At 40.0% G+C, this 26,775-nt stretch overlaps 1 protein-coding gene across 2 annotated transcripts in view; it reads left to right on the top strand.

The window, feature by feature from the left end:
• The window catches only part of Kif21a (kinesin family member 21A), a 115,134-nt gene that overhangs the window by 58,302 nt on the left and 30,057 nt on the right, over positions 1 to 26,775 (top strand). For both annotated transcript variants that reach the window (XM_052161278.1, XM_052161279.1), the window contains exons 7-21: positions 1,856 to 1,971; positions 6,484 to 6,679; positions 7,024 to 7,213; positions 7,585 to 7,648; positions 11,429 to 11,632; positions 19,792 to 19,882; positions 21,250 to 21,373; positions 21,748 to 21,936; positions 22,350 to 22,549; positions 23,309 to 23,416; positions 24,032 to 24,100; positions 24,283 to 24,497; positions 24,640 to 24,793; positions 25,484 to 25,678; positions 26,453 to 26,554. In XM_052161278.1, coding sequence (XP_052017238.1) covers positions 1,856 to 1,971; positions 6,484 to 6,679; positions 7,024 to 7,213; positions 7,585 to 7,648; positions 11,429 to 11,632; positions 19,792 to 19,882; positions 21,250 to 21,373; positions 21,748 to 21,936; positions 22,350 to 22,549; positions 23,309 to 23,416; positions 24,032 to 24,100; positions 24,283 to 24,497; positions 24,640 to 24,793; positions 25,484 to 25,678; positions 26,453 to 26,554 — 2,217 coding nt within the window. The remainder of the gene's footprint in view (positions 1 to 1,855; positions 1,972 to 6,483; positions 6,680 to 7,023; positions 7,214 to 7,584; positions 7,649 to 11,428; positions 11,633 to 19,791; positions 19,883 to 21,249; positions 21,374 to 21,747; positions 21,937 to 22,349; positions 22,550 to 23,308; positions 23,417 to 24,031; positions 24,101 to 24,282; positions 24,498 to 24,639; positions 24,794 to 25,483; positions 25,679 to 26,452; positions 26,555 to 26,775) is intronic.

Raw genomic sequence — 26,775 nt, 5'->3', positions numbered from 1 at the left:
TGCGGGCTTGTAAGGCCGCCAGAGACACACGCCCTCTCTGCTGCCCCTCTCTGTTTAGCTTGGTTGGTTTGGTGTTCAGTATATAGTACAGGCTTGCCTCACAAGGAGCGATTCTCCTGCCTCAGACTTTGTCATCCTGGAGTTGTAGACATACGTTATGAGGCCCAGCTTACATTTCTCCGCTGTAACTCATAATACATCTCATGGAAATCCTTCTTCACTGACTTGAAGGATAAAGTAACAGTAATACATTGTCTGTTGTTACACATTGATATATATATTGACCCCACCCCCATGTCACAGGCTTTCTTATATGTTAGTTTAGTTCGCTCAGCCTTTATAATATGTGCAAACGCTTATATATGGGAACAGTGTTTTAAAACTTCTTTCCACATTTGAAAATATACATTCAAAGCAAGTCCTTAAAGTTAAGTATTTCATTGGACAAGACATAAAAGTCTCCTTGGCTGTGACATTTTGAGACACTAGTTTTGTTGACTATGTGGATTATTCGAAAACTTTTTAACAATTTATTTTTTTATTATTTTTTATCCCAGAGTCTGATTCATTTTGTTGGAATTTTGTCCGAACTCCAGAGATTTATCCAATTTTTACAAAATAACTTGTATTAAGAATTAACTTTAATACTATGCCACCTAGTGGTATGTTGATAGGAAAACACCTGTGGTTGAGTTAGCAGAAGGTTTCATTATGTCCAAGAAAATATTTTAGAACAAGCTTTCGCAGGACTCTTCTTCTTGCTCTCCTCATTATAAAATTAGACATCTGTTATCATGTAAGTAACAGCACTGCCACATCCCTGTGATGGTGACATCTGGTCACATCCTCTGCCTGCATCCTTCCTGTCCTGCGTGGACCTCCAAACATGAGGGGTTTTGTTTGTTTGTTTAGTTGGTTGGTTTGTTTTTTTTGTTTTTCACCAGTGCCCATTTATCCCAGTATGATTACATTTTTGTTAGCAATTGTCCAATGAAGCTTATTAGAGAGACCCTAATCTCCCAGGATCAAGGTCCACACTGACAGTCTGGCTAGTAGTCAGGCCTGAGTCCTACACTTTAAATATTGCCCTGGATGTATTAGGACATGTCTCCAGAAAGGGACAAAATCCACTGCTCAGTTTCCTGTGCAGGCAGTTGAACTTTGGTGTGGCCAGTACTTAGTTCTGTAGATTTTGGAAAAAGAGGTCAAGATCCAGGGTGACTCATGCCACTTGCTGGATGTTGACGTGGCCCTGACAGTCTTGTCTCATGACTGAAAGCCGATATGACCAGTGTAGAGAATGTGTTCCCCATAGAGACGAGCCCATCCACGGCAGGAAAGTATAGCTATAGAAATTTTAATGATTTACCTTTTATAAAGTTGGATATTGAAAACATATAATTTCATTATATTTTTAAGGTCAGTATTATTTGTATAGCGAATCCTTGGTCAGAGAAATGACATCTCATGTGGCTCTGGGAAGTTTTAGCCACATAAAACATCTGTATTATAACAAGAAATGTTCAAGGAGCTTGGAACTTATTAAACGTTTAACTTGAGAAAAATTCATAATATGAGGTAGTAGTTTTGTGGAGCTGTAACCTGAGTTCCAGGCCTGGTCAGGCTTTGTCAGTCTTTAAACATTTCTGTTTTTAAGGAAAACCTCTGGGTTTTTAAGTGTCATGAGTAAGTAACACATGCATTACTGAGCTTACATGCATTTGGAAATACAAATGTGAATTAAATCCAAACATGGGACTCTTAATTTTTATCTTGTTTCCTATAGGCTGTCCTTATTAGTTAAAAGCGCTCTAACTAATAGACATACGATTTTCCCTCTCCTTTTCTCTGTCAGTTGGCTCTTGGAAATGTAATCAGTGCCTTGGGGGACAAGAGCAAGAGAGCCACCCACGTCCCTTACAGAGATTCTAAGCTGACAAGACTCTTACAGGATTCTCTGGGGGGTAACAGGTATGTATTCTAGGTTTTGATTATGCCTCATTTTTAAAGTGGGTCTGTAAGATGATTTATAAGAACTGCTTTTATTTTAAAGCAAATTAATGGAGCGAAAAAGTGTCCATTATACTAGATACCTAAGATGTGTAAATCATTTTATATATAATAATTTCAGGTGGCATTTATAATATTCTTTGGAGTAATGCTGGTATTTCTATTTTATGGATAGTGAGTTAAAGTCAAGGAAGTTAGATGATTTATTAAAAATCCCTCAGTTTTTAAAGGAAATCAGCAATACTTTCTTGTTCTACAACAGCATAGCTTCTGATTAGCTCACCGGAGATGCCACAAGAATTTTGTTGACAATAAGTGAAACCTTCTTAGTTACCACTAAGTCATTTAAACATTTTTGACAGTTTCCACAAAGTCTGAAATCAGAACTTGTTTTCATATGTGGGGAAAGTTGTCAGAAAATGTCAGTTGAATGAAATGCAGGCTGTTTGCTGACTAACAGTTGGGTTTCTATGCGCTTCTCTCTAAACCTTTGCACTGTAGAATTTCGTGGTTAAACATTTCCTTCTGCGGCACAGTTTCCTCTTTCTCCTCCGTTGGCTGTATAAATGGAAACTTTTTTTGGCATTTGAATTCATTCATAGCCTAATTCAACAAGTTAAACGTGCTCCACAAATTTCCTTTATTATGCCTTCAGTGGTCTAAAAGTCATGTTTATTGAATAGATGCCACACAATGAGCAATTAAGTCTCTCTTTGGACAGCTAAGTGTTTTTAAAAACTTTTGAATAATTTTGAATTTAGGTTTAAAATCAGTTTGCCTTAGAAAAAGAGTTTTGTTTAGTTCAGCAGCACTTTAAAATATTTCTTCCTTTTATGTAACGTTGGCAAGATCTTCTCTCTCTTGAGTTGTATGGCGTGTTTGAATGCAATGGCTTCCTTTGTTGCATATTATAAAACGTGCTTTTAGTATTTTCTGTCTGTTCTTCAGGATCAATCTAGGTTTCATAACAAAGTAAAACATTGTTTTTTAAGCCCAATGAACATTTTCTAATTTCTACTCTTCCTTTCTTCCTCCCTTCCTTTCTTCTTTCTTTCCTTCCCTCCTTCCTCCCTCTCTCCCTCTCCCTCCTTCCCCTCCCTTCCCCTCCCTCTCCCTCCCTCCCTCTCCCTCCTTCCTTCTCTCCCACCTTCTCACGCCCTCTCTCTCCCTCCCTCCTCTCTCTCTCCCTCCCTCCTCCCCCCCTCTCTCTCTCATTTTCCTTCTTGTTTTTGAGATAGGGTCTATCTGTATAGCCCTGGCTGTCCTGGAACTTCTGTGTTAGACCAGGCTGGCTTTGAACTCACAGAGATCTACTTGCCCCTGCCTCCCAAGGGCTGGGATTAAAGGTGTGTACCACCACATTCAGCCCTATATTTCTTTAAAGTTATAATTCCATAACTTTAGCTATGAAACAAAGCAGGCCAGATGCATGTCTGCCCCCTACACATTTATATAGTTTGACTGCTTCATCCCTTTGAAAGGTTGTTTGTTCTGCAGGGATGCTGAGCTGTTTTCACTGTGGTGCTTGCCTGCTTGTTGAGGTTCCGTCAGTGGCTCCTTACCTGTCTCCTAATGACAAATTGCCCTTAGCCAGCTCCTCTCTTTCCCGGCCTTCATAAATCTTACTTGATAAGGCCCTGATCTTAATGCTTTTCAAAATATTTGTGAAATGCAAGCCTCCCTGCCTTCCAATTCCTAGTGGACTACTGCTATCCGTAACTGTCCGTTTGTCCTACGTGTGACTCACGGCATGAGTCTGGACTGTCTATCCTCGGCAGTGAGAGGAGCTCATTGGTTACAGGAGGTACAGGCGCTACGTGTGCTCACGCCCACCCTCTGTTCTTACCATTTGTAATATCGGATTGTAGGAAGTGCTTTGCAGAAAGGTGCTGCAGACGGCACTTCAGACTGTCCTCTTCTCTAGGCAGCATCCCATCAGTTCTCACTTTTAATTGGCTACTGTATTTTCATTATCAGGACATAGCTAGAGAGGTGTAAATTGTCTCAATCTAATGATCTCTCCAAAACATTATGTGTGCATCATGCTTACTTAGGCATCTATTTATATAACACAACAGAAGTTTTGATAACTGAGTTGCATCCAAATTCTGTGCTACGTATTTGGAAGTACACTGAAGAATTAAACTTCATAGTCCCTCTCATTCAGGCCTTGAGTGTCTGAAGTATGTTAAATGTCTGTGCGAAGGTAATAGCAACAGTCGTGTCCTGGATAAGAAGGAAATGTTCTAACGGTGCAGGAGGCGCAGGGAAAGTACAGCCGAGCGGAGTGTTCGCTGAGAGTGCTCAACAGGAATACGAGCAGAGAGAGGAAGGAATGAGTGAGAGCTGGCGGAAGAGCTTGTATGGTAGCACAGTCCGTCAATCCTCGCACTCTGGAGGCAGATGTGGGTAGACCTCTGTAAGTTCTGTAAGTTCGAGGCCAGCTACGTAGCTGAGTTCCAGGTCATCCAGGGACATTACAGTGAGACCCTGACTTGGAAACAAAAAGAGTAAAAGGAGAGAAGATATAGAATATGACCTTTGATTTTCTGTATTCTTGAAATAACGTCTCACTGTTGCTCATGGATGCTATCCTCCTGCATCAGCTTCAGCTTCCTAACAACCCATAGCATCCTTCTAAAAAGGCCCAGTAGGACACAGTTGAGATTCCTTGGGGAAGGAAACAGACTTTGGATTAGGATTGATTGCCATTAAATTTCTACCAGGGTGGGTAAATTGGCTCTTTTTTTAAAAGATTTATTTATATATTTTATGTATATGAGTACACTGTAGCTGTCTTCAGACACACCAGAAGAGGCCATTGGACCCCATTACATATGGTCGTGAGTCATCATGTGGTTGCTAGGAATTGAACTCAGGACCTCTGGAAGAGCAGTCAGTGCTCCTACCTGCTGAGCTGTCTCTCCAGCCCAAATTGGGTCTCTACATGAAGGTTTGCTGTGTTAACTGTGTTTGTGTTTTCCTGAGTTTGGGTGTGTCCATGAGGAAGCTACCACCATTTTCCTCAATTGCTGGCCACGTTAGTTTTTGAGGTAGGGTCTCTTTCTGAACTTGGAGCTCACTGATTAGCTGGACGGCCTGTCTAGCAAGCCCTAGGGATCCTCCCCCATCTCTCCCTCCCAAGTACTGAGATTGCGAGCCCGTTTAAGTGGCTGCTGGGGATCTAATTTTAGTCTCTTATTCTCATGTGGCAAGCACTTCACTGAGCCATTTCCATTTCTACAATAGATGGCAATGACATCAATGTCAGGAAACAGTGGCATTAAAACACAAATCAATACACTCGTGTTGTCCGGCCTCAGGTTTCCAGCATGTTTCCCTAAAAATAGTTGTATTTCATGAGGATACAGTAAGCTGCAAGGCTTCTACCGGAAAAGGGGGGTTTGAACAGTTGCAAAGGTATCAGCCTGTGTTTGTTCAACATTGTGTCATGAGGCAGAGCGTAATGGCAGTCGGAGCCTGCTGCAAGGGACGCTGTTTACTTAGTAGTTGATCGGGAAGCAGAGACAGATGACCGATACGCCAGTGTTCAGGGGAACCTTCATGTGATTCATTGACAGGCGTAACTGCTGGGGTATAAACGCACTTGACTATTCTATTCTGATGAGTCAGTTTAACATGTCTTGTATTTGCATTGTTTTCCTATGTAGTCTGGTTAGACATCAAATAATAAACTGATCATTCAACCACAAATGATGTTTTATACTGTGAAAAGTAAGGATATTCTACATGCTTCTCTGGTTTGAGTCTGATTACATTTTGAATAAGATTCAGAGCTGAATCAAGCCATAGTGTCAGTGAAAAAGAAGAATTTTTTAAAAATGGTTTTAAAAAATTTAAATTTATTTTCTATGTGCATGTGTGGGTGCCTGTGTGGATGCCTGATTGCCACTTGGTTGCAGTGCCCCCTGGAGGCCAGAAGATGGTGTTGGGTCCCTTGGGACAGGCGTTACAGAGGATTGTGAGCTCCTTGGTGGGTGCTGGGAATTGAACCCAGGTCCTCTGCCAGAGTGGCTAGTGTTCTTAGCTGCCAAGACAGTTTTTCAGCCCTGGTAGAATTTTTTTTAATAACTTTAATGAAATTATTTTTTTTCAACATGCCATATTTATAGTTAAAATAATAACAGAATTATTGTGTGCCTTGCCTCAAAAAGTTTACATAGAATGGAGGGATAAATGTATATGTTAATACATTCTCAAGGTATTATGTACTGAAGAGCATAATATATATCTTTTCTCTTCCTATGTTACCTAAGTAAACAAGATCCTTCTTTTAAGATGGTCTTAAATCATGAAGGCTTTTTAAAGTTGACTTTATTTGTAAGTTAGTAACATCAATCTTTTATGATCTTCAAGGGAAGATGCTATGCAAATGGTAGGAACTTGACAAGAAAAAGTGCATTTCAGAATTGGCTTTTATTTGTACAACTAATTGTTATTTGTAACTTTCAGCCAAACAATCATGATAGCATGTGTCAGCCCTTCAGACAGAGATTTTATGGAGACGTTAAACACTCTGAAATATGCCAATCGAGCTAGAAATATCAAGAACAAGGTGATGGTCAATCAAGACAGAGCCAGTCAGCAAATCAACGCACTCCGGAGTGAGATCACGCGGCTTCAGATGGAGCTCATGGAATACAAAACAGTAAGCTAAAAGCACCGACAGCATTCTCTGATCCATTGAAGGCTCCTGTGCCGTGAATGCAGTCTTGACTTTTTGGAGTGGCTGCATGTATTTGCCGTTGGAGGTGCTTCAGGAGGTCAGCCTGTCTAGAATTCTTCAAAAGGCTCCTTCCCCAATCTATAATTCTACTGACTAATGCACTGTGAAAGATTGGAGTTGAAGGAAATGTCTTTTTTTTTTGCCTTAGGGCTGGGAAGATAAAAAGGCTGTTGGTTATAGAACTGTGTGATCTTGGGGTATCTTTAAAGAAAACTCTTGCATACTTAAGGCCTGTATTAACCAACAGGGGGATTTTTCTTTTCAAGGGTAAAAGGATAATTGACGAGGAAGGCGTGGAAAGCATCAATGACATGTTTCACGAGAATGCTATGCTGCAGACAGAAAATAATAATCTGCGCATAAGAATCAAAGCCATGCAGGAGACTGTTGATGCTCTGAGGGCCAGAATCACACAGCTTGTCAGTGAGCAGGCCAACCAAGTTCTTGCCCGAGCAGGTATGTGTTTAGGGTGGGGTCAGTGGGAGATTAACTCCTGAAGGGCATAAAACATTCTTTGCTTTGATTATTTACTCCTAATCGTTGGAGTTGAAATGTTGAACTTTGATATATACCCTATAATTTTAAGTTAAACACCTAATTTTAAAAACCAATAAATTCCTATATAAACAAAAATATGCCCTTTGCCATGTTTTCTTTTATGATCTGTTCATGTACTTCAAGGTAGGAACTGTGTTTTTATTTTGATATTAACTTTCCAAACTAGGGCCTCACACATGGCCAGGCAAGTGCTAAGCCATTGAGCTATACTTCCAATACCGAAGTCTTCATTTTAAAATAAAATATTCATTTCATATTTTGTCTTGCAGGTGAGGGGAATGAAGAAATCAGTAATATGATTCATAGTTATATCAAAGAAATTGAAGATCTCAGGTATAGTTTTCTATAATATGTAATGCACGTCAGCTTTTACAATGTTCATAATATTTCTGTGTGCTGGGATGAATGTTCAGGAATATTAGTGTTGCTATTTTGGGACCGTGGTCATTAGAGGACCAGATACTTGGCTTTCCCATAACGTCATATTCCAAAGCTAATTTTCCTTGTCTCCTTTCCCATGTAATCTTTCCATATTCTCCTCTTACTGTTATTGTTAGAGCTTTATTGGATGTCACCAAACCCAGAGTAGAGGACAGACCTACCCGGTGACTTCATCCTTAATCCTTTTCATACCTGTGGATCTTTTCCCATCACCTGGAAAGAGACTCAAGTCTCTTTTGAATTTTCTATTCCTTTCTGTTCTTTAAACTTACTTGCCCTGGATTTTCCTATGTAATCAACTTTTACAACCTAAAGATTTACTTATTATTCATATGAGTACATTGTCACTGTCTTCAGAGCACCAGAGGAGGGCATCACATCCTATTACAGATGGCTGTATGCTACCCTATGGTCGCAGGGAACTGAACCCAGGACCTCTGGAGGATCAGTCAGTGCTCTTAACCACTGAGCCATCTCTCTAGCTCTCCCCCTTCTCCTTCTTTAGCTATTATTCGATCCACCAAGATCCTGCCCTCTCCTGTACGAGCATTAACATTTCAGTAGCCATGCTTCGGATGCTGACCTTAGAACACGGCTGCCATGGATTGGGGGCAGGTGTGACATAGAGGCCACAGTCTAGTAGAGCATGGTAACTAGACACATGCAGGAGACTGACATTTCATAATTTAGGAAAATAAAAAAGTCTATCCCTGGTCGATGGATGTGGAGAAGCCTGCAGAAGGAAAAGACTTGGGAGTTATAAGAAGGTGACATTGGACACGGGCCAGGGACACTGAGCACTTCTGGAAGGTTTTAGTTCCGTGGTCTGCTCTGATGCTTAGCTATTTCTCAAGGGGTAAAACCCAGTCAGCTCTGTGGGGAGGTGAGAGGGGACCCCTCATCACTACCCTCACATTTCCATGCCTTGAGTTGTCTTATCTCTCCCCTTTTGTTCCTAGGCTATTGTAACCATTCTCAGTGACAAGTACTTTCCCTGCTTTCTGCCCTAACAAAGTTATTTTTGTCTCTTTAATGCTTTGAAAATCAAAGACAAATAAGATACTGTAACATAGCAATAAAGTTATTTATGTGATTGTGACTTTAATGCATGGTGTGTGTGTGTGTGTGTGTGTGAGAGAGAGAGAGAGAGAGAGAGAGAGAGAGAGAGGGGGGGGAGGAGAGACAGGTGGAAAAAGAGACAGAGATGGAGGGAGAGACAGATGGAGAGAGAGAAGTGGAGGAAGAGATAAAGAGACAGAGATGAAGGAAGATAAAGATAAAGAGACAGATGGAGAGAAAGAGAGAGGGGTGGGGGAGACAGTGAGAGACAGAGAGAGATGGAGAGAGAAAGAGACAGATAGAAGGAGAGAAAGAGAAATGAAGAGAGAGGAGTGGGGGAGAGACAGTTGAAAGCAGAGACAGAGGAAAGGAGAGAGGGAGGGAGGGAGGGAGAGGGAGAGGGAGAGAGAGAGAGAGAGAGAGAGAGAGAGAGAGAGAGAGAGAGAGAGAGAGAGAGAGAGAGAGAGAGATGGTTTAATACCAAACCATGTGACATAGGACATGTGTTATGTCCTGGTTCTGCACAGCATCCAGCCTAAACAGTCCGTCTCTACTCTGACCAGAAGTGCGCTCCTCCCTAAGTCGTCTAGAATTTATTCTCAGACCAGTCGTTCCTCGCTGTGTAGACCTCTTATTTACTTTGCCCGGAGACACAGCTGCACCCTTAGTTTCTGAAAGCCCTCCTCCATTTGTAGGCAGCTGTTTCTCAGTTCCTTTACTCCCAGTGGTTGCTGGTGCTTGTGGTCTGCCTCCTCACCTCCACCCTGCTATTCTGGAGCTGCACGTCAGCCTTGACCTCGCCATTGGCCAAGTGGCATGACTGCTTCATTATGTCCTAGGAAACCGCCAGTATAATTTCCACCCCTAGTGACTGAAAGCAGCATGCGCCACCTTCACGTTCACAGTTGAGGCTTTTCCTTGAGGCTTTTATAGGGCAGAGATGACTCATAAACCAAGTTCAGTCAGCTGTCAAACCCTTTCCTTGTATGGGCTAATACTTAGTTTCATATTCCCAGCTTCGACGTTACTTCTGTGGCTCTTTAATTAGATGGGTCCCAGCCCTGAAGAGTAGTGTCCTCGAGTCCCGGGTTTATAATGCACCATGTAAGAATAGTTGACATATTGAACCATATGTGAACTCTTGAGTCCAAATAGGAGGGTCTGGGTTGGCGTTTAGGTTCCTTTTACCTCACGTGTTTACTGCCAGACATCTCTGGATTTTAGTGTGTATAAGAAAAGATAATGCTTGCTAGCCTCAGAGTTAGTGTGGGCTGGAGTGAAACAGAAGGCTGTGAAGATTCTTAATCTTAATCCTGGGCGTCATGTAGCCCAGCTTCTCAAACTCTGTTCTCATCTACCAATCCCGTTTTAATCCATACTTCTGTCAAAATTTATTCTCATGAAGATTTATTCCCAACCCCTTAAACTAAGTGAAATTAATCTGAATGATCTGAATATATTGCAACCTGGGTATTTATTTTAAATCTTATTTTTTCAAGTTCTGAAATCATAGGAGTGACCTTTGAATGAAAATGAAGCAATCACCATCTAATCCTTGAATTTGGATATATTAAAACTTTTGTAGAAGTAAGAAAATAGACAAAGAAATTGTTAAATTTCTACTATTTCCAGAGCTGAGAACCGAAGTGAACATTTTGTTTCATTTCTTTAGTTATTCTCAGTAATACATTTTCATAACAGTGCGTCTGTCATCTATCTGTTCTTTGAAATACAACAGTGCACCCTGAACATTTTTTTTTTTAATGTTAGGCATTTTTCTGATGATTTGTTTTCAGGATTCTATAGTACCATTTTGTGTTTGTAGTTAATTTATTCCACTACTATTGGATAATGACATTTCTAATTTTTATAAGAATTGTTATTATTTTTAATTATAGTTACAGTTTGGCACATTTTAAATTTTTTACATACTTGGTTCTCATAGCAACCCTGTAGAAAATAGTTTAATCCCTGTTTTACATGGGGAAGAGTCAGGGCTTTCAGAGCCTGATAATCAGGCTAGATCTAGGAGGCATCCTATGAAATCCAAGCTGGGATTCCGCTCCTTGCCTGGATACTTTGGAAGTATCCAGAGAAGTTGGATACTTCCTCCCTCTTATCAGTACAATGCAGCATGTGTGCTTATGTACACAGGGAATGCAAAGAGAGGGCTGAAGACACAGTCTTTCTCTAGCCTATAAAAAAGGCAGTTTCCATTCATGTGCTGCAGTTTATGGAAGTGAGCCCTCAAGCTTTTAGCCCCTACTAAATGCACGCAAGCCCTGGAAATAACACCAAATAACAATATATTAACTGCTGCCTGTCATGTCATAGGGTCTAAGATATGTATTTTTGGTCAGCGGTTTATTATATTTTCATGTACTTCTGTCTTTAGTTTGGTTGGTCCAGGCTTTGCTTTGACAATATAGAAAAATAGGACATATGGGCTAAGGCAGATGTGTCTCCCGTGTGTATGGTGCTGATGATGGTTGCACAGCAGTTTCCCGGTGCTCAGTGCTACAACGTAAACTTAGAGATGCCAGCATAGCGATTTTTAAAAATGTCTACTGTAATAAAAATTGTTCCTACTTAAAGATTTTTTTTTCCAATTAGGGCAAAATTATTAGAAAGTGAAGCGGTAAATGAGAATCTTCGGAAGAACTTGACCAGAGCCACCGCGAGGTCTCCTTACTTCAGTGCATCCTCAGCTTTCTCTCCTACTATACTGTCCTCGGACAAAGAAACTATCGAAATTATAGATCTAGCAAAGAAAGACTTAGAGAAACTAAAAAGGAAAGAGAAGAAGAAGAAGAGAAGGTAGTATTATAAAACTGAATGCCTTTCTTTTCTACGACATGTGATTTGTAGCGGCAGTATCTATGCAGTCTTGTCAGACAGTTATGAATACATGAAACATTATTTAAATTAGCTTACAATTATGACTATAGACTTTCTAATGGTTTATCTCTACGTGTGTATATAAGAAAAGTTAAGTTTAGCTATAAGCGTGTAGTAATGAACAGTACCTAGACTACGGCAATAATTAGATTTTATGTTGTTGTTTCATGTTGCTGCTTTTGCATTCCATCCATCCTGCTTTCGTGTGAAGCTTCTGTATCCCATTGTTAGTAACAACAGCAAGTCATTCACTTTCCCCATTTCCTAATAGAACTGCACAAGTCTCCGAGGTGTTTTAACCCTGATATGAAATATATTAACTAAAGGCTGACTAATCCATCAGAATATCACATTCGGTCTCTAAATATTTCCCACAGGGTTTCTGATTTGATTCTACAAAAGTCCTTCCTGTTGTTTCAGGTTCTCTGACTCTCTCAGGGAATTATTTAGTATTCCACCACTGCAATGGGCCGCCTGTGTCTGATAATATTTCCCCCCAAAGTCAACTAGGAAAAGGGGAAAATTGAAAACTTGACCATTTGTAATGTGTGAGTGGTTAAATACTCAAATTATTTACATATTCATCTGTTGATTCCACCAATTATTTACCATCCAATTATTTACAGAGAATATATTCTAACATGCCACTGAAACTCAATTTAAACATTGTGGCTAGATATTCAAAGGGAGGCCAGACCTTCTTCTTTTCCACTGTCTTTTTACAGGGAATCTCTGGAACATAATAGACTTCTTACTGGCTGTTTTGTTCAGTTGGCTTAAACATATATTTAGAAAACATGACATTTCTTCCTTGAACTGTCAGTTGATAAAGTTATTGGAAACTTAAATCTGTTAGGCCAACCCTTTGGCCTACCTTAAATACAACCTAAATGTGTATTTAAGGTAGGAAATACTAGATAAAGTAATTGAAGCAAGTTACACAGGATGGCTAGGGGGCATTGGATTCCTGAGCTAGTGATGTTTTCACAGGTACTGTTCTTGCCTATGGCAGCAACAGTAGGACAGAGGTCATGCCTAGCTCTCTATGACAGAGGACAGCTGCATTACAATAAGGACCACAGGACTGTGGAAATGGATGTTCTCCTTGTATGTTCTCCGGGCTTATGGTTTACTCGACACATTCATGCCGGGAGATGGCCTGACTTGTTTTTAAAGGCCGTGGCACTTTGTGTCTTGAGTAAGCAGCCATCAGTAGGAGTGCGCTTTTTAAGGTCATGAGTTGAGTCCATCCTTTCTATTTTAAGTGAAATTTAGATACTGCATTAGTAACTTGCTAAATAAGAATTATGAAAAATGTCTTAGTTAGGGTTTTACTGTTGCGAACAGATATCGTGACCAAAGCAACTCTTATGAGGACACCATTTAATTGGGGGCTGGCTTACAGATTCAGAGGTTCAGGCCATTATCAAGGTAGGAACATAGCAGCATCCAAGCAGATATGGTACAGGAGGAGCTAAGCGTTCTATATCTCCATCTAAAGGCCGTAGGAGAAGACTAGCCTCCTGGCAGCAAGGAAGAGGGTCTCTAAGCCCAACTTGACAGTGACACATTTCTTTTAACAAGGCCACACCCACTCCAACAATGCCACACCTACTCCAACAAGGCCATACCTCCTAATAGTGCCACTCCCTAGGTCAAGCATCTTCAAACCACCACAAAAAATAAGTAGGGATCCTATTAAAATGTTTTCTATATTTTTTATAGTGGCTATAGTTACTTGGTACTTCCGGTTCAGATCCCTTTTGTGAAAATTCATGCTCACAATCACTCAGTTGATAAATATTACTAATGGAAAAAGACTTGTATTATATTTGTTGTATTTGTCCTGGTTCACTTGGAACTTTGCCCATTGTAAGGGAAACAAAGCAGTTATTTCACGTTGCTTTTCTGTGACTGACTCAAGCAGTATATGATTGAGATAATAGTGCATGCTAATCATAATGTCTTATCAAATGACCCAGATGAGGAAAGTATATACTTCAGATCCACATAGGCCTGTGGGTAGAAGTAAAATATTGGCGAGCATTATCAACCAGCTAGATAAGTAAATGATGCCAATGAGAAAACCGATTGGTATGTCTAAAGCCAGCACTCCCAGAGCATTCGGTGAGTGCTTTATTGAGCACATTTCATATATATGCCCCACTGTGCCTTGGTCAAACACATAGTATAGTACATAGGTGGATTGTGTGCTTGAAATGTTCATTTTGTATACTGTACACATACGAAAGTCTGGAGAGTCAGTGTGCGACTTAATAGAACTGCACATGAAATTCAAAGAACTTAATGAAATTAGTCTTGTTGTACAGACCAGTTTTCTGAAAACCTGGGCTGCTGAGATGGTTCACTATGAAGCAAATAAACACATACACAATGCTTGCTCACAAGCCTGAAGACTTGAATTCAGTGGCTGGACCCATCAGCTGAAGGAGAAAGCTACCTCCTGGGAATGTCCTAACATCTATGGGCACATCCCACTTGTATAGCTACACACATCCACACACATGCATGCCTACACACACACACACACACACACACACACACACACACACAGTTAGACAAACCCTACACACATACATGCACACACTAAGGAAACCCAAACAAAAAACATTTCACTAATCACATTTAGGTCTAAGTAACTTTTAGACTTATGTAATATAAATTCTTGTTTTAAAAATATAAATGAACTCCAGGCCTGAAATAAAGCATATACAAAACAAAGGATTTCAGCAGCAACAACAAAAGCAACAACAATAAAAATGGAATATTTGGATTTTTACTAGTAAGCCATATCATATACTTCAAGCATTGTAGTTCACTGCATCACCAGTGCAGTCCTAGATTACACTGATCTGGGGGCCAGGGGAGAACATTGTTTTGTGTCTATAGATAAAGAAAATTTACCACTCACACATTTAGTCTGATGCCTTTGGATATCTGCCTTTAAATGACCCAGGATACAGAACTCGTTGGGTCTTTCAGACTTACTCTACTTCTTAGTGGTGTTGGGTTGAATCTTTGGAAACACAGATCTTTTTGCGTGGACTTTTCCTTTTTCTAGTCACTGCGCTTGACTCTCTGATCCCTGGTGAGTGTCTCTCTGTAGACCTTTTTTTCCCTCAGATTGCTAGTCTCATGTTATGATAGCACTACATAAATAGGTTGTAAGAGACAACCACAGCCCAAGAAATAAAAATCATGTGAAACCATACATTAGAAGATTAAAAGAGAGCTGACTTAATCATGTATAACTAAACTCTGTCTTCATTATTTTAAATATGGATGATTCCAAAAGGATTTTGTGGGGTTCTAGACAGAGTATGCTGTGTACAGATCGCAATATGCTTAATCATAGGCTAGCACATCTCTGTTGTCTACATGACAAATATTCATAAGTAGTACATTCCATTGAGTTAAGATCCCTAGCTTTGAATATTGAATATTATAGCATGAAGCCTATATCTGTCTTTTTGTTCTGTTTTGGTTTTTTTGCTATTCTGATTAAAGAACAATCTTACTGATGGAAAGTACTAAAGTTCCCATTTCATTTCCCCCTTTGCCTTAGTAGTGAAATCTTGCTCCCAACCTTGTAAGATTTTTATCTTGAATTAACAAGATCGTTTTTTCCCCATTGATCATGTAACTGTCATATTCATTTGTCTGTAATGCCATCTCATATAATTTTCATATGAGTTTTTAAGTTTAGATTTAGTGATGATTTTATGTACAGTAGAAGAAATGAGGTCGAGTTCTTAAAGTCGTAGCTCGTATGTCATATTAGTATGATCATTATGGTACAAAGGCATTACGTAATAAAGTCTCTTCATAATACCATAAAAATCTTTTGAAAGATTTAAGAGGAAGAGGATGTTATTGAAAATAGGCTTTACTTTTGGGGAAGAAATTAAAATTGATAAATTTCTGGCTAAATATAGCAATAACATTCCAACAGGACTTGTTGAGTCACATAATTGAGACTGCGTTTTACTGTTAAACAACTTCTACAGGTTATCTGTGGCTTTCTTCTTAGATATAATACTATGGATTTTCTGCTTTGTATTCATACAGAATGTATTGCCTTTTTACTGTGTATCTGTCCTTTAGTGGTATCTCTAAGATTTATTTTAATGTCTCCGAGCTCATGTATCATTTACCTTTACCTTCTTACCACTTTTGCTTTTACTGTCTGGTTTGCCCTTCATTGGCTTGGCCTTCCCATACTGTGCCTCGTGGTTTGAAGGCTACAGAAACTTGAGGAAAGCAGTCGAGAAGAAAGAAGGTTGGAATATTTCCCAGGTTTTTTTGTTTTTTGTTTTTTTTACAAATTAAAATGTCTTTTAAGTACTTTCTTTCCATTTGTAAGAAGATGTGCTATAGAATTGTAGATTGCTTGGGACTAGATTAGCTGTGTATGCCTTAAAGTAGTGACTTATAGAAATCGCAGAAAAATTAAAGTATTTAGGCATAAAGAACTCTGTAGTTACCTGAGTTAAACTGCAAGTGATTTCACTTTCAAATAAACTGCCAGAGGTCTGAAGATTACTTAGCCCTTTTTAGTAAAAGTAAATAAATCTTCACCATCAGATTTATTAACAAACAAAAATCAGTGTTTCTGTATCTAGGGGTGAGGCTTGTGAGCTGGGTGGGAATTATTGGCTGGGAAGTGATTGGCTTTTTGTTTGTAGAAATTCCAGTGCATGGGTAGACGCCTCTCTTCCTTATTTTCTGTGAACTTTTAGAAAACATTAAAATGGAAAAAAGGCAGAAGGAACTGTAGTTAGATTGACAAGGAATTCTGAACATCAAACTAGAAAAATGTTTTTTTTAACTTTTCAAATGTATTCCAAGTAAACATTAAAATGTGAGCAGTTCCCCCTTTTCCATTTGAAACCCAGACGTGAGTTGCTGACCTCCACGTCATGGAGCCATTCCTGAGTGTGGCTGTTTATTCAGATAAGGAGATGTTTGTTTCATACTAGAACCTTAAAGAGTCTTCTAAACAAGTCGCCAAGTCATACAACCAAACTGATTAAGTAGTTTCAAAACAAACACAGTCACCCTAAGCTCTGCATTAAAGATCATCTCTTCCCTAAAGTTGAAACTTGAGAACTTGTACTCAGTAGTTAAATGATTGATTTACTAAGTATATCAAATCATAAATTAGTTTACAATACATTTCCCTTAATTATATTCTATATGCTACATTGAGTCTAGATTCTGAGCTTATATCCTGTAAGCTTATAACTTAAAAAATACTCTAACTAGAATGTGGTTCTAATTGTAGCTCACACAAGAATTCAACTAAGCATCATCAATTTAAGAAAAGATATTTATCGGAAGAACTAAAAAAAAATGATAAATGCAAAGTTTCTTCTATTTAAAAAGCACAGAATATGATGAATCTTTAAATTTATGTGTGGAAATATGTTACCATGTTCAATTAGTCAGTCCTTGAACTATATATGGAGATATAAGTCAAGGCTGCTTCCGACTTTTGCATGACCACATAGGACTGCAGAAGGAGGGCAGTTTAGTGTCCTAGGACCGTATCTCAGTCATCAGTATCTGTTTCAATGGCATGAAGATCTGATGGGGTAGTATAGAGCTGGAGCCTGAGAGTCTGCACCAACAAGTTCCTGCAGCTGTGAGTGTTTCACTCTGAGAGTTACCACTTCTGCTCTTAGTCCCTTGTGTCCCTTGAAAACTTCTCAAGGCCACAATTTCTGGTTTATTTGGCAGATGAACATATTAATTTCTTATATTCCTTCCAGTTCCAAAGATCCTGATTTCATTAAAAAAAAGAGTAATTTTAATTATGGCCCATTATTCTTTAGATAGCTATTTGGAATATCAACTTGTTAACATTTATCAAAGAAAAATTGAGTGCCTGAGGTACAATATTTATTAGTATCGCCTTTAAGACTTCAGCTTTAACAGTAAAACATATTACTTATAGCTTATTATTATTATTATTATTATTAGCATATTACTATATAGCTGTGAGGTTGTTTTTTTTTTCTGTGTTAGAGTGCAAGGAGAATTTATGATTGGAGATTTAAGTCAAGGATAACATTCACTAGGCTGGATATTAGCTACCTGAGGGAGGGAGCAGGAGCGGATGTTAGCCAAGAATCCATAAAGTTGGGTGACCATAATTCCAGGAAACGGGATTTCAGAAGATACAGTAATTTAAGAGTCAATTATAGTGGAGATTGTATACAACGCCAGTCATAAGAAGGAGGATACATCAGGGAGGAGGAGGAGATCCAATAAGAAACGTGTTCCCTTTCCCCCCACACATCCTCTTAGTGTCTTAAATCTTGGGTCAGCCTCCAGCACAGTAGTATCTGAGTGTGTGTTACTGGCCTTTTAATATGACTGGGTTTGTCAGAACTGTTCACTCCGAATGGTTCCTAGCTTTCACCCAGTTTATTTTCCTCTAGTACAGTGATTTTATGACATTCATAAAAGATGTTGCAGTTTATTTGACTCTGCCTTTCCTGTTGGCTTTGACTTCTCACTCCAAAGCCCAAACTGTGTTCTATGCATCTTTATGTCTCACATGGGACTTACCCATGCTAACGTAAGGTATGCGAGTCATGTAACACTACAGAAACACGGGTGTTCATGTAACTCCGAGGGATTGACTGACTTAGTAAACAGTAGTGTAGTTTATTATGTGCAGACCCTGGGTAATTAACTGAAGGACAAACCAAATACACATAAATCTTATTCTCAAGAGACTTTTTAGTTCAGTGAGAATGACAGATCAAATAAATAATCACATAAATAAACAAAAACTGGAAAGAACTTATGAGGAAAAATCCCACTTATATTCTTATTTATATTCTGAGTATAAAAATATATGTAAGAATTAGGGATTTGGAGTTAAATGTTAGAGTTTAATAATAATAACAGGGCCCAAATGAGGTCAAATTATTTACTTATAACCTAGAAATAGACCCCAGGATCGATCAGGAAGCTCTTTATTGAAATATACTTTCTAACGGAAATAGTGACCTTCATAAAGCTCTTTCTAGAGGAATTTTGTTTGGAAAGATTGCTTTATTTGAATGTCCTTTTTTAATCCTAATGATTTTAAAATTCCACAGTAACATAAACCATATGGGATTTTTAAGATTGGCTATCTTGACTATTTTGCTTAAATGTCGGAGTCTAGTGAGCTGAAGTATAACTTCTGTGCATAGTTTGTCCTGCATAGTAAACCCAAGAAAGAGCAGAGTGACTTGGTATACTCTCTGTACGAGGCTCCCTTCACTTAAGACTCCCAGGGCTAAATGAGTTTAGTCCTGATCCTTGTCTCACACCTTTGAGTGGTTGTGCCTGCAGACATCAGGCAACTGGAGAAGAAGTCTTCAGGTTTTTATGGTGAAACTTGTGGAAGGCCCTAGAATTTCTTATCCAGTCAGAGCACACCCTAAACCATAGACAATTTTTGGAATCAAAGACCCACTCTGTGAGAATCTAATGGGAAATCACTCTATGCTGTGCAAATGTCCTAAGGGGATGGGTATGTGGGGAACAAAAAGAAACAAACAGGAAAGATGGATACAGCCCATAGAGTCGAACTCATGGTGGGCATAGTGATTTTGAACCTTCAAAATTATCAGGATACTAACAAGAATAAGTTTATTGCTTTGTATTTATATGAGAAAAGCTTTCATGAATTTAGATGGGGAACCAAAACTTTCTGTTTTGGATTCTTTTTCATTTAAATTGTAGCACATTGCAATCAATTGGCTGCTCCTGTGTTGTAAGTTTGCTGTCTCTTTAGAGCTTAATACTTCACTCTGTGACCTGTTGTCATTATTTCTAGAAGCTAAACTTTCTTCAGTCATGTAAAATTTTACTTGGTTGGTCAAGTGGTGATGTATGGTTTTCTTTAATCTTCAGACAGGGCAGCCTAGCTTAGCTGAGTGATTAACCTTTTCATTTTTGTTTTTACGAATTGTTGATTAAAAAAATAATAAACTGAGAAAAAAAAGACTTTCACCTTGTTTTTATTTCATAGTCCTTTCTCTTTCTGTTTTTTAAAGTGTTACTGGGAAAGATGATAATGCAGACACCGACCAGGAGAAAAAAGAAGAAAAGGGTGTTTCGGATAAAGAAAACAATGAACTAGATGTGGTAGGTACACGACACTAAATATAAATTGTAGTCATTAACTTACTTGTGTGAACAAAAGAGAGGTGGTTACCGTAACTATGGCTTCCTCCTTGCTTGAGGACTTTTCTCTTCAATTGTGAACTTTGTGAAAATTGTGTGTGTGAATGCAGATAGGATACCAGAAGAGACAAAGAATTTTTGTTTTTGTTTTTGTTTTTTCAAGACAGGGTTTCTCTGTGTAGCCCTGACTGTCCTGGAACTTACTCTGCAGACCAGACTGGCCTCGAACTCAGAAATCCGCCTGCCTCTGCCTCCCAAGTGCTGGGATTAAAGGTGTGCATCACCACCGCCCGCCCAGCAAAAGATGATAAAGAATTTTTTAAGGCTGAGTTATTGTGTAATAACCAGAAACTCTGTTAGTGATTTTTAAACTAAAGAAAAGTAAAATTCAATGGTGTGTCAGGGCAGATAGTTTCTGGGAGTTCACTGACCAGCCAGCATGACCAAAACAGCAAGTTCAGATTCCATGACAGGCGCTGTTGAAGGGAATGTTGTGGAAAGTGTTAAAAGAGAACACTGGACACCCTGCTCTGCCTTCTGCATGGGCTCATGCATACACACACACACACACACACACACACACACACACACCACATGAGCAATCACCCACACAGCACACACATACATAATCATGCACACACAGACACACACATATGAGCATGCACAAACACACACACCCCCATATACTTGAGCATGCACATACACACACACACACACACACATAAATACACATATACCACATACACATCCTACACATGGACATGCACAGACACACACACACACACACACACACACACACACACACACATACACACACACACCACATGAGCATACACCCACACAGCACACACATACATAATCATGCACACACAGACACACACACCACATACACATATGAGCATGCACAAACACACACACCCCCATATACTTGAGCATGCACATACACACACACATACACATAAATACACATATACCACATACACATCCTACACATGGACATGCACAGACACACACACACAAATACACATATACCACACACATACCACATATACATGAGCATGCACATACACACATACATGAGCATATGCACACAGACACACATTACACACATGAACATGCATACACACATACATACACAGACACATATACATATACCACACACACGAGCATGCATACATACACATACCCACCCACACACACCCACACACACACACACCCACACACCCACACACACAATTACAGTTTTGTGCTTCTGTGGCATATAGTCCAGCATATCTCTTACTGACATTTCCTTGCCAATGCTCTTCCATTAATGCTTCCCATTTTAGGAAGAGAATCAAGAAGTGAGTGACCATGAGGATGAGGAAGACGAGGAAGAGGAAGAAGAGGAAGAGGATGACATTGAAGGAGAAGAAAGCTCTGATGAATCAGATTCTGAATCAGATGAAAAAGGTACCTGTCCCCTTAGCACGAAGGCAGAAAATTCATATTGGGAAGTTGTTTAAAGTTTTGGTAGAAAATTCAACATTTTCGATTTTATCAGCGGTGAAAGCCAATTTTCATGACCTATAAGAGCACACTAGACTCATGCATGCTCTAGGCAAGAGAGATGTTCCTTTCTGTGCTAGATTTGGTCGCTATGTGATCTGCCTGCTGTTGGCCAGTGTGAACAGTCTGTCTTTTTAGACTATGGTATGTCCAGAAAATTTCCCACCAGGCTGCTGAGTGACTTCCCGAACATAGAGAAATGGCTTTACTTGTTTCGTGTGATGACGGTCTTCCGCCTACTTTCAGTCCTTTTTTTTTTTTTAATCTTCTGTGAATAGCTAACTACCAAGCGGACTTAGCGAATATCACGTGCGAAATCGCAATTAAGCAGAAGCTGATTGATGAACTAGAGAACAGCCAGAAACGGCTGCAGACGCTGAAGAGGCAGTACGAGGAGAAGCTCATGATGCTGCAACACAAGATCCGGGACACGCAGCTGGAGAGGGACCAGGTGCTCCAGAACCTCGGTGGGTCCTCTGCGCAGTCGCAGTCTCACTCCTCACTTTCGGCGCATGAGCCGAAAAGCTGAGTCAGCATTACACGACTTGAGTAGATGATGAAGCGGAAACTAATGCGACAGAAGGGCTCAGGCATCACTGAGACCCGGGAGAACTGGTTGTTCCGAGCCTGTAGATAAATTCTATGTCTCAAAAAACAATGTGTTTGGGGCTGGAGAGATGGCTCAGCAGTTAAGAGTCCTGACTGCTCTTCTGAAGGTCCTGAGTTCAAATCCCAGCAATCACATGGTGACTCATAACCATTCGTAATGAGATCTGATGCCCTCTTCTGGTGTGTCTGAAGACAGCTACAGTGTACTTACATAAAATAAATAAAAATATCTTTAACAAAATATGTTTACTCCCTTCCCCCCTCCCCCCAGGCTCAGTAGAGTCATACTCTGAAGAAAAGGCAAAAAAAGTGAAGTGTGAATACGAAAAGAAACTCCACGCCATGAACAAAGAGTTGCAGCGACTGCAGACGGCCCAAAAGGAGCACGCCAGGCTCCTCAAAAACCAGTCTCAGTATGAAAAGCAGCTAAAGAAACTGCAGCAGGATGTCATGGAAATGAAGAAAACCAAGGTATCCAGACTGCTCCTGTTCAGCTCGGACGGCCACGGGCTGGCTATCTTAGAATAGAGTTGTTACTGTGGTTCTTTCCTGAGTTAATACAAAAGTAGCCCGTAATATTCTATAACCAGTTTAAGATGTAAACAGATGCTCCTTGGGTCGGTCTCTCTGAACTTAACTCTCCTTCACCAAGAGCAAGCCCTAATAATCTAGAGTTTGGAGTATCACTCTCACTGCACAGAAGAACACAAAGAGACTGTGAATGCTTGCATCAGTTTCTGTGTAGGGATTGATTATTATAAATCTTGCACCAAAATCAAGTAGTGTCCTTAATATAACCACATGGAGATGTTGTAAGACATGAGGAAATTATGTTGTGCAGTTGCCGTGATAGCAATAACCGTATTTATTAGGCTGTTCCTGTACCACAGGCTCTAGTACAAGTGCTTTCAGGTATCAACCCATTGAGTTTTCATAATACACAAGGACATTGTAGGTGTGAAAGTCAAAGCCTATAGAGGTTATATAACTTGTTCAACGCTCACACAGCTACTGATAATAAGTATTGAATCTGCATTGTAGAGCACTAATTACTTTGGCAAAAAGATATGTTGGAAATAAGATTATCCAAAACAATCATCGAGTAAAATATAGAGTAGATGCCTCATGCTTCCATATAAATTATTTGGAACCAGAGAACTCCCATCCGTGTGAGCTGCCGCATGTATCTGGTGCTGGAGTAATATTCAATAATGTATATCCGTATTTTAGGTTCGCCTAATGAAGCAGATGAAGGAAGAGCAAGAGAAAGCGAGGCTGACAGAATCTAGAAGGAACCGGGAAATCGCTCAGCTGAAGAAGGATCAGCGCAAGAGAGATGTGAGGGAGGCCCTCTGTTCTATAAGAGTACCCTGCTTTGTACAAGAGCGTTCTATAAGTGTGGGAAAGTTTTCTAACTATATTTAAGTATAGGTTGAGGACTATAAATAAGAGCTGGTTATTTAAAATGACTTTTACTGTCATATGTGGATTGCAATTCAGGATAAAAGTTTAGGGCGGATTCACAGGAAGGGATGCATGCAAGGTTATATCCTCTGGCGATGATATGCCAGTCCGCTATAGAAGATACTTTTCTGAGGACTTAAAACATTCTTGTCTTCACCTACAGAATTCTACTTTCATGAATTCAGATTTTGAAAAGCAGTCTAAATCACACCCACAAAAATGTTGTTTTACTTTTTATTACATGTGGTTAGAGGGGGACATGTTACATGTTAAGCCATCTCACCGGTGGGCTGGCTTGTGCGGGAGATGGCTGTTTCAGTGTCTTTGCTTGTATTAAAGTAGCAATATCTATATGATGGATACAAGATTGTTAGCTCAGATTATGCTAAGCACCCATATTTTTGGCACTAAGAGGAAGAGTTTTAGCATCAGAATAGGGCACACTGTGGTTCAGAGGGTTGTCTCAACATCTTGCATCTTAATTTATAGCATCAACTTAGACTTCTAGAAGCCCAGAAAAGAAATCAAGAAGTAGTTCTGCGACGCAAAACTGAAGAGGTATGGCAAACAATTTGGGATAAATAATGTATTCCTTCTTTTCTTTCCTCACCTTGTGGTGCTAGGGTTTAACCCTAGACACTTGTACGTGATTTACAAATTATCTACCCTTCTATTCTATTACAGTCCCTGTAATGTCATTTATGTAGACAGAGACTAGCTCAACCTTGATGCTGTTGCAGGTTACAGCTCTCCGCAGGCAAGTGAGGCCTATGTCTGATAAAGTAGCGGGAAAAGTTACTCGGAAGCTGAGCTCATCTGAAAGCCCTGCTCCAGACACAGGTTCCAGTGTGGCTTCGGGGGAAGCGGATGCATCTCGGGCAGGCACCCAGCAGAAAATGAGGATTCCTGTGGCCAGAGTCCAGGCATTACCAGCACCTACCACAAACGGCACCAGGTCCTGCTGATTCTTATTCACCCCTACAATCCTTGCGGGTGTTCACACTGAATGCTATGTCCGTGGAACAGGTCTCACGATTGGGTGTGCACCATCAAATAAAGGCATAAGTAATCATACTCGTCTGTGTAAACGGTTACAGGAAAAATTATCAGAGGAAAGGATTCACTGGCCGGGTGTTCACTTCCAAGACGGCTCGCATGAAGTGGCAGCTACTGGAGCGCCGGGTGACGGACATCATCATGCAGAAAATGACCATTTCCAACATGGAGGCGGACATGAACAGACTCCTCAGGGTATGGACAACAGAAGCTACATGTCTCCTTAGTTGACAGTCTTATGTTGTGCCAGGACATGTGAGTGAACCCCAAAAAAGACCACTGAGAAGCCAATTCCGATGGTATCGCTTCGGGGTCTCTTTATTTAAGCTTGAGCTTGGACCACACCACTCCGACGCAAGAGAATGGGAGGGGGCCCCCGAGCCCAGTTCTAGACAAGCATTTATAGAGGCAAGAAGGGGATAGCTAGCCTGGTAGACATCAGATTTGGTAGCCATTATGGCCTTTAACATAATTGACTGGTGCTGGGAGCCCAACCATCAACTTAACTTCTGCTTTCCTCCTGATTGGTGGTTGTTACAAAGTGAAGTGTCGGGGGTGGGCTTATAACCTGGAGGTGCAGATTTGTTGGGGAATGACCTGGAAACTGGTGCTATGTGCGGGTTTTGTTGGGGGGTAGCCTGGAAACTGGTGCTAGGTACTGGCCTGTTAGTTGACTCGAGTTCAACCTTAGGTCAGGTTCTCTAAGATGGAGTCTGAACACAAAGGATCTGGTCTCTCACTTACTACCCCGCAGTTGTTCCTGGGAAGCATTGGCTGCCGTCTCTCCTTTCCTTCTGTCTTGGATGTACTGCGTATGAGTAGGTAGAGGTCATTTCTTCAAATCCTGCATGTTTTGTTTGTTGTTGTTGTTGTTGTTTTTTATAGCAACGGGAAGAACTCACAAAAAGGCGAGAGAAACTTTCAAAAAGGAGAGAGAAGATAGTCAAGGAGAGTGGAGAGGGAGATAAGAACGTGGCTAACATCGGCGAGGAGATGGAGTCCCTGACTGCGAATATAGATTACATCAATGACAGTATTGCCGACTGTCAGGCCAACATCATGCAGATGGAGGAAGCAAAGGTTCCGACCGCCATAGACACTTTTTCTTGGTTTTGTTTGCTTTTGAGAGAAGGCCTCTAGCCCTGGCTGTCCTCAGACTCTGGGCGTGTAGATGACAATGACCTTCAATTTCTGATCCTCCTGCTTCTAACTCTCAGATGCTCAAAGTCTGAGTGGAGATGATTCTCAGCGTCTTAAAGATGCTTAAGAGTTTAAGGAAAAGAACATTTGTACTATATGTCTTTACAAGTACTTTGAAGTTTTATTTATTTAATTTAAAAAAAATATTATTCAATGCATGAGTGCTCTGCTGCAGGTATACCCACATACCAGAAGAGGGCATCAGGTGGCATTATAGATGGCCCTGAGCCATCATGTGGTTACTGGGAATTGAACTCAGGACCTCTGGAAGAGCAGCCAGTGCTCTTAACTGCTGAGCCATCTCACCCACCCTCCCCCTTAAATTTTTATATGAAGATATTTTCTACTTGTTGGTTTAAGCTGATAAGTTTTGTACATGTAATAGGTATTGTCTAATCTTCTGATTTCCCTACTGGTCTTGGGATAGTCTTTATTATATCCCGTGGCTCATTGATTATATCTTGCCTTGAATCTTTAACTACTCAACTGTGTCTACTTTTGACGGCACCATGTTTCTTAGTGTAGGAATCATGTTATATTTTTCTGAGCAGTTTCATTGACTAACCCAGCACTGTGAAGTAAATACAAGCCTATTGCCAACTACTTAAATATATCCAACTAAAGTAATGACTGTTACACACTGGTTTGATGTAGGAAGAAGGGGAGACATTGGATGTCACTGCTGTCATTAATGCCTGTACGCTGACGGAAGCTCGGTACCTGCTAGATCACTTCCTGTCAATGGGCATCAATAAGGTGAGACTTCGCTTTTCTATTCTTGAAAGCCTTGGTTGACTGGTTTGGCATTAATTACACGTCTCTCTCCAGTGATCCTCCTCTTGGTAAAAAGGAATACAATTCTTAACTGAAAAAAAAAACCACATTTTTTAGAGCTAAAATAAAATGTTATAAATATGTCAATTTTACTAGCTCTGTTGTACATTAGAGCAAATATAAAAGGAAGAAATACAGCCCAT

This window comes from Apodemus sylvaticus, chromosome 17 (genome assembly GCF_947179515.1).
Source record: "Apodemus sylvaticus chromosome 17, mApoSyl1.1, whole genome shotgun sequence".
Lineage (NCBI taxonomy): Eukaryota > Metazoa > Chordata > Mammalia > Rodentia > Muridae > Apodemus > Apodemus sylvaticus.
This window is presented reverse-complemented; position numbering and strand designations above follow the sequence as displayed.